Source organism: Centroberyx affinis, unplaced genomic scaffold, assembly GCF_046629955.1.
Source record: "Centroberyx affinis isolate AG114_WGS23_722 - 3 ecotype Tasmania unplaced genomic scaffold, CSIRO-AGI_Caff_v1 ptg006058l_1, whole genome shotgun sequence".
Classification (NCBI taxonomy): domain Eukaryota; kingdom Metazoa; phylum Chordata; class Actinopteri; order Beryciformes; family Berycidae; genus Centroberyx; species Centroberyx affinis.
In genome coordinates this window covers 2,530-11,041 of record NW_027283078.1, presented here as the reverse complement: position 1 = coordinate 11,041, position 8,512 = coordinate 2,530, and the positions used below count along the sequence as shown (strand labels likewise).

At 40.2% G+C, this 8,512-nt stretch overlaps 1 protein-coding gene across 1 annotated transcript; it reads right to left on the bottom strand.

The window, feature by feature from the left end:
* Positions 1-276: 276 nt before the first annotated feature.
* LOC139638041 (inosine-uridine preferring nucleoside hydrolase-like) lies at positions 277-6,388 on the bottom strand. The gene is made up of 7 exons (XM_071512062.1): positions 6,209-6,388; positions 5,911-6,090; positions 3,992-4,103; positions 3,749-3,885; positions 2,706-2,783; positions 1,553-1,669; positions 277-910 (listed from the first exon to the last, which is right to left on the bottom strand). Exons 1-7 carry the CDS (start codon positions 6,386-6,388, stop codon positions 758-760), a joined length of 957 nt encoding a protein of 318 aa, XP_071368163.1. The 3' UTR covers positions 277-757.
* Positions 6,389-8,512: the final 2,124 nt, after the last annotated feature.

Sequence of the window (8,512 nt, the reverse complement as noted above, 5' to 3'; positions counted from 1 at the left end):
CCCACAGACAATATTTACTCCAGAGTCACATGTTGGTTGGAATGGTGAGCTTCGTTGCCTCTTGCTGCTAACACTGAGTCCAAATGGGGTTTGTCAGAATATCTCCAAAAACTACTAGACTATTGAGTGGAAGGTGAAGCACCACAGCTGAATAGGGGAAAAAACCTTTCACCCTAACAGAATGAAATTTTACACATTGAATATGGACACAAACACTTTTATTTCGGTGGATAAAGTCAGACAGAGAAAGCGAGAGATTAGATAGAGTGTACCAGTCATCTCCATTTTGGCTCATTTGTTTATGGTATTGATGCCAAGGTATCACAATTAATTTATCAATGATATATTGATGTTTAAACCCACCAATCTGTGAATGACTACTCACCATCTAATAGACATGTGAGGTCTTCTTGTCCTTGTTACCATGTCGGTCAGTGTGTACTGTGAAACTTCAGATGTTTCAAGTTTTTTTTATTGGTTCAGAAAATCAATCTATTTGTGCTTTTATGATGTAAGTGATGGTTCCCCTTCTTATATAAAAATCATTCTCATATGATTTTGTGTCAGTGATTTATCAGGGTGAGTCGCTCCACCCGGAGAGCATAATGCTTAAAAGAACTTAACGTGTGCTGGTATTAATTAGAGTTTTATTGTCATCTGGTGTAATGGTTAAAAAGCCTTTCCAGCCCACCAAGAGGAAGTTCCTGAGGGAAATAGTGGCATTCCGTGGAAAATAATCTGCCTCAGTGTAACCACACTACTTCAGCGCGTCCATCAGCATCTTCTTGAACTTTTCCAGGTCAACCGTCTTCATGATGGTGGCCTTGTGCTGCTTCTTCAGCAGCTCCAGGTGATCCAGCACCATCATGCCTCGGGTGTAGGTCCCCTCCAACTCCACTGTCACTGCCACCTGGGGGAGGAAGAGGATATTCAACATTTGCACCGCTCTCCATCGCCCTAACTCTTGTCACATGTTCAGATAAGCGAGTATGCCCGTGTCTAATGAAGAGTTAAACTGGGAGATCTGTGTGTTTTTTCCAACCTTTTTTATTTGGTTTGTTTGTGGTGCCAAGCACTCATTGCTGTGGTGTTTTTCTTTGTCTATATTTTTCCCAGGGAACAGCTACCAGACACCGGGTGTTTAGAACAGCAAATGGAAAAGCTTTCATGAACTGGATATAGGCTGAATCACTGTTGTGTTACAGAAAGTAGTAAAACGGACATTTACTCATATGAAAATGCCACGGATCATCAAACTGTCCATTCAAATGGAATGAAAACAGATGCGTTAAACTTGACAGCATTTCCACTTTTCAAATACTTCATCTATCTCACATTTTAAGAAGAAATGGATTCCCTCATTCTGGGACATTCATATCCACACCTGTTCCTTTGACTAATCCAACTGAGATGAAGATCTAATTCTAGCAAAACTATTTATATAAAAATGTTGTTTATTACTGTAAGTGCCTTGCTCAAGTACAGTACTTGAATAGCCATGTACAGTATGTATGTTGTATTGCTTAAAGGGATAAAAGCCATAGATGTTCACCTGTTCGCTCTCTGTCACAAATGTGTCGTCGATGGCAGCAACCATGGCGTAGGTGTCACATGAAGTGAAACCAGCTCCTGCCACCAGCTCCTTTTGATACCTCTCAGTCCGGATCATCTGCAATAACAAAAATACAACATTACAACTTTACTCAACTAACCTAATTTTGGTTTGACGTCTGTAAACAGGTAAGGTCATACTCTTAATTATGAGAAACATACACTTTTGATATCAACAAAAGCATGGCAGCAAGTACTTACTATTCCTATTCAGATCATCATTTCTTTCCGACTATTACAAATAACTTATTCGGTTAATTGGTTTATTCATGGCCAATAAACATTCTAAATAGGTCATCAGTGATTGGACGATTACACTGTTAAAAAATCTGAACTGACCCCAGAAAACCTGTTTGCTGCATCCATAATTTTTAGCATGGCAGGTAATGATTGAATACATTGGAAATACAGTTGTATAAGTACAAATGGCCTACTATCTCTCAACACAGTGTAGTGTATACTAAAGTGTTAGCATGGAACACTAAAGCCAGTGATCTACTGGGGACACCATGGATGATTTTGGTGTCTGTGTTGTCATTAATTAAGTTGACCAGTGGGACAATCTACCAAACACTGTGTATAACTGTACTGGGAGTATGGCCAATAGCCAAGTTACTTGCAATCTGGCATGACACCATACATGATGCCTTTGCATGTAGTTGCACTTTCAAAATGTAATCTGTTAAAGATTAGATACTGCCTGCTAAAAACTGTAATTAGAAACACGTCATACAGTAGATGTCAAAACAAATTTTGATTCCACTTTACAGACTGTATTTTGAATAGCATTATCTCAAATTACAACCATGATGAATTTATTATTTTATGTTGAATTATAGTAGAATTCTTCCATAATCTAACAATCAACATGTTTTTGACTGTGGAAACACTTCTCAGAGTAATCCAATAGGTAATCAAGGTTTCATCTATGATCAGAAGTCTGCTTTTTTGTTCAGATTACAGTTGTCACTATTTGTAATCAGACTCTTGTAATCCATTACCATTTATTAGGCTATTTTGTAAAATTGCTCTAGACATTGTTTTCCCTGTATTCCAGTGTACCTACTGTACCAAAATGACTGGCACACTCTTACCTTCATGGTGTGGCTGAAAATCCTCTCCATGAAACGAGCTTTCTCAGTGTTTTGGGCCAGCCAAGCGTCACAGAAAGACTGAGGTGGAAAATGAGAGTTTCATAAAAAAACGAACAATAATTCATAAATTCTGTGTGATCAAGTAAGTCAGGGAGTGATCATTTTAAGAGGTTTCTGGAATCAATTAAGAGCCACCATCTCATCTCTGATTGTAATGCAGTTGAAAGTTTGTGAAACAACTTTGTCAGAAAATTTAAAAGGCATCCACACCTCCATTAATGTTGTGTGGGTTGGATCAAGATTTATCAAATCATTGTTTTTGGGAGGTTTTCAATGATGGTGGCACTTAACTGGTTGTGATGTTGGTTGTAAAATAAACACACAACTGGAATGCATATATCTATCAACACTTTTAAAATGTACTTTAAAATGTATTTTTTCAATTTACTTTAAAGTACAAAATATGTATAGTCTGTTTTGTAATAGTCTATTTTGTAAGGTTTACACATTTCAATTGTATGACAAATTTCCAACAATTTGGATCAAGTAAATGAAGTATTATCATTTATGACATCAACTCAAATAGAGCTCAAATAAACTGAATTAATTAATTTAAGTGTAAGCTATTTGTGCTGATCATGCCAATGCATTTCAAATGTGTTTCATTTTAGTAGTGTACAAATGACAAATTTCCATTTAACTGAAATAAGTAAATTATACATTATCTGGTTACATAGATCCAATATATTTTTTTATCAATTAATGCCTACATTTATTTTTAATATTATTTTTGGCGCATTTAATTGCATATTAATTTATTTATTGAGTCATTTATTTATTTATTTATTTATTTATTTTTGATTTTGGCAGTTACGGTCCTCCATATAAAACTGTAGGTTTGGTGGCTAAGATGCATAAAGCTGATTTTTTATTATGACACAATTTAACTGAACCCTCCAGCAACAGTTATGTTAAACGTTCAATTTCATGAGTCTCATGACAACATCATTACAATTCTGTGGTAGCCATCATAGGAACCTCACCCATGGCAGGCTGTTCTTGCAGCTGAACTCCCAAGAAGCGATGTGGGTGGGACAGGAGTATCGGTTTAACACGATGTAGGCGGCCTCAGGATCCGCTACAAAGTTGAACTCTCCACACACTGTGGTGTTGCCCCTGGCTAGACTCATACACACAAGTAAGTATTTTCTCCCTATGTTTACTGAAAGTATGCAATATTGAGATTAAAATATACAGTTGATGTTGACACGCATGCACAAACGCACAGTCGGTGTTGCCTCCCATGATGTAGGCCCCCCTAAGTTTCTCAGGGAAGGAAGGGTCCAGTTTTACTGCCATAGCCAGGTTGGTGAGGGGGCCCGTGGCCACCAGACTCACCTAGAGAGAGAGACAGAGGGAGAGAGGGAGAAATATGACAAAGTGCCTTGTGGAGAAAAAAACAGGCTAAAATTAAAAAATGTTGCACTATCTCTTTAAAGGAACAATCAGTAATATTTTACTGGCTCATTTCACAAAATAACCTCAATGGTTGCTGAGATTTCAAGCGTTCTAAACAAGCAGTTCGGCCTGTACTCTCTGTTTTGGTGGAAATGATCCCCAGACATTTCAACTTACGCCCAAGCTCCGCCCCCTGAATTACCCTCCTTGAGTTTGGAACATCTTTCAGTTTCATTTGCATAAGCATGGAAGAACGTACAGCGACCAAACGTTCGGCTTTACAAGACACTTTTCCAACGAAGCCTAAAAAAGACCACTCAAATCAAGCAATATGCTCACAAACAACCTGTTGCTAGTAAGCAGCTAAAGGGTATTGGGTAAAGTTGGTTAGTGTTAGCTATAACGGAATTGTATCCAATTCCGGACACTGTATCCAATTCCGGCCACTCGGTCACTCGCGTAATTTCCGGTGTTTAGCGGTATTTTTATATGGAGTTCCCAACCGAAAGCTAGGTGATGTAAATTCATACACATTTCATAAGCTAGGTATCAAATTTCATAAATATCTATATACATTTGAGCATATAAAACAGAACTTAGTCACAAACAAGAAGCAGGAAGCCTTAAATCCCACTTTGGGCCACAGTTACTTCATGTAGATAATCCATATTGGCTGATAAATGGAAAAATAAGAGCTTTGAGTACATAGCCTGCACTTCTTACAAGTATCTGTAACATTGTGAAGGTACAGGAAGGGTTAATAAAGGGCTAATATCGAGTATATGAATACACCGACACGGACGAAAGTGTCCGGAATTGGATACGAATTTTGAATCTCAAAAATAGGTGAGCTTTATCCATTTGCGGGGACTGGAAGAAAATCAATTACAAGTTAAGGTAAAAGCGATATTAAACTTTAAAAAAGACAGATGGAGGTTTGTTAATTTATGAGAAACTTCAGCGAAGGACAGTACAGGATGAAATATATCGGTATATGGTTGTGATTTTTTGGTCATATGCTGTCCGGAATTGGATGCCCTGATGTTACAGCTTGAGCTGCTAGACCTCTGGGTTAGCCTATAGCATCGCTAGCTATTGATAATATCTTTTACTTGACTGGCTGTATATATTTCTGTAACTGTGGGATACATTGATGGGGTATGATTCCTCTTCACATTTCTGAACTGTAACGCCCTTGGCTAGGTGGTGGTGTAGCATGGCACATCTAGAAATCAAAAAGGCAAGAGGTTTCTGCTTCCTTCTGTAGTTTCATGTCAAACAGTTCTTTACCATCGAGCTAGTACAGCGTTTTGAATTACATATACTCAAGCTTGTGTGAAACCCAACAGGTGTGTGACAGAGAGACCGACATACGTATCTAGCCATTGTGGAAGTCCTGTTGTTTCTACTGCGTTTTTACTGCATGCTTGCTGCACTTTTGCTCCACTCATGAACTGGAACTGTTTGGGGAATTAAAATTTTGTTCTTTGTTCAGCTTATCTAGTTAAAGGATGGAGGACAGGTGCATCCTTCTGCCATGGCTACTTTACCCTCAAACTGAGCATGTTGCATGGTTTCAATGCCAGTTCCATGCACCAGAAAACAACCAATATCAACTTTTTTTTTTACTATTATTCCAATGCACTGTATGAGGGTGAATGCGCACATCAGCCAATGAGAATTGAAACATGGCAATTTCTTAGCTCGGACGCTCGATGGCTGTAGTGGAGCTTGAGGGTCTACCCACCTCCCCAGGGTTCTCCTTGACCATCCTGATCATGGCCTCCACAGCTCCTTCCTTCTGCATCAGCTCCAGGCCCGGAGCGTCTGGGTCCGGGGCGTCGCCGAGCCCGTCCTTCCCGTGGAAATCGCCCGCATGGATTTTCCGGCCCAGCAGGGGCTCCGAGCAGCCGCGGTACACCGGGATCTGGTGGTTTAGGATGGGGTTTAGCTTCATGTAGGATGTGATGGTGCCACAGCCACACACAGCAGGAGGTCCTCATTGAATCACATACAGTTTTCCCCACATACAAGCTCAAACTTACATCCAGTCTCTTGCAGACTTTCAGGATACGGAGGGCGTTCTTGCAGACATTGTCGAGGGGTGTGTTGCCATGGCAACAGGTGATCCCCAGGACTTCCACATTGGGGGCCGCAAGAGCCACCATGATGGCCTGGGCATCGTCCACCCCAGCGTCCACATCGATCACCAGCTTCCTCTTCATCTTATCTGGAAGAAATGGAAGAGGCAGGAGGAAGTCGATTAAGAAGATGACAAGACCGAATGATGCATGAAAATTTGTCTTTCGCATATCCCTCCAGCAGACATGCATGCAAGCTTGTGCATCATAATCGTCAGGAGTCATCAAATGGGCAACTCCAATCAGATTCCTCTTTGATTTAGGCCCACGACACCTTCTGGGGGCTCAACATACTGTACATTCTCTAGTCCTATAGTCACCCTCATCTATACATCATCTCAACACTGATCTGATCTACATGAAACTTAAACTGCATCAACACTTTGATTTACACTTAGCTCACAACATTGCATCCACTAATCCACCTCACTATCAGTTTCAACATCGGCTGATGTGACCACTGACTCTACTAACTTGAAATGGCCCCCTCATCAGTTCAGATAATGCATTATTTCACCAATTATTTATGTAAAAGGTAATACAGCACAAGCTGTAGATGGTGTACGACTACCCACTGGCTTTACCAGAACTATTCCATCATATGATACATGAAGACTCCCTTTAGACTCCCTTTAGTCCCAATGACTGTCCTATGTTTTCAGCTGGTTCTAAATCTGTTTTTCTGGCCTGACAGTAAGTCTTGAGCACACACTCCTAACTCTCTATACTGGTAGTGGATGTAGCTTACCTACATGAGGCTAGCTGGCCAGCACTGCAGCTAGAGACCAATGCACAGTAATTTACTTAACAGGTGAATATATATATATATACTGTATATGAAATACACTTTACTGCAGGCACACACACTCTGGAACAATGGGCAATGTCCAAACACACAGTGCAATCCAAATATTGAAATATCCAGAGCAATCACCTCAATTCTGATTGGCTGCTAGTCAACTGGCACTTAGTCAACTGAACAGGCATCCAACTTTTACAACTCTATGAGATAACATTTATGGTAAAATATTCACTTATGTTGGAGCTGGCCTTTCCAAGCCCCAACGAAACCATCAACGTAACATTAGACGCTCTGGAACAGCCGATTCTGAGCGCCAGTGTAATGGATAGAACAGTGGCGGGAAATAATGTTGCATGTTGCAAGTGAGTTAGTGGCGTACAATGCTACCACGGCTGTGGTAGCATTATATTAGTGGCTATATATTAGCGCATTAGCTTTTGGGAGTAGTATTCTACAATGGTAGACAGTGTTTTATCCCAAACAAACAGTTTTATCCCAAGCAGCCTACAGTGTCATGAGTTTTTACTGATCAATAAGCACACGCTTGTTTGTTGTCTGACGTCATTAAAAGTGTGACAGCAATAAAATCAACAGAGTGCAGTTGCGAATTTAGGCTACTAGTGCAGTCAAAGATGCTCTATACACACAAGATGACGCATTACAAGCTGCGACAATGGTATGAAATGGTATACATGTCCTGTCCCCTAAGTGGGCGTGGTCGCCTCTCCCCCCCACCCCCCCAGTTTATTTATATTTTCTTTTGCTAACATTAGATATTTAGACAGCTAACAGCCATATTTAGCATTACGAAAATTAGTTAGCTAGGGCGTTTGCAAACGTTAGCTTAAAATTTTAACACAGTTTGGCTAACGTTATCTTGCGAGATAACCAGATCTCAGATCCCAGGTCTCAAACAAAGTTAATTTTCTCCTGATTTGTCTGAAAAATGCCATTTTATTGTCGGAATGTTCGGAAGATAGAGAGTAGTCGCTAATGCAGTTTCCTTTATGTCTATGATTAGTATGGCTCATAGTAGCATATGTGGGCATTTTTATGTTGTGCACAGTGCAGTTATATCTTTAGTCTACTACTTGAAGGGCGGGTTTGTAAAACTGAGCATTATGTAACCTATGCAATAATCAAATATTGTTATCAGTCAGCAGAAGTCGGAGCTCTAAGGTCATATAGTCAGTCATTTAGTAATGTTCAGACTGTTGGTCTACAGTAAGCTGTATGGCTGCACTGAGCACCACCGTGCCTCCAATGCGCAATTGTCTTGATATGTTCTGGAACCTTTTCCCTCCACACCCACTCGCGGGAACACCGACCGCTTGGTGTTCCGGGACCTCATCATTTACAAATTAAGCACTGGGTAAAACAATATCGCCAACAAACCGGCCAGCTAA

Bases quoted from the DNA above. Each gene is read 5' to 3' on its own strand.
- LOC139638041 (XM_071512062.1), bottom strand. From the start codon at position 6,388: ATGAAGAGGAAGCTGGTGATCGATGTGGACGCTGGGGTGGACGATGCC. The intron at 6,091-6,208 runs GTAAGTTTGAGC...CTAAACCACCAG, and splicing joins AAGTCTGCAAGAGACTGGAT to ATCCCGGTGTACCGCGGCTG. The intron at 911-1,552 runs GTGAACATCTAT...TTCCTCCCCCAG, and splicing joins TTGTGACAGAGAGCGAACAG to GTGGCAGTGACAGTGGAGTT.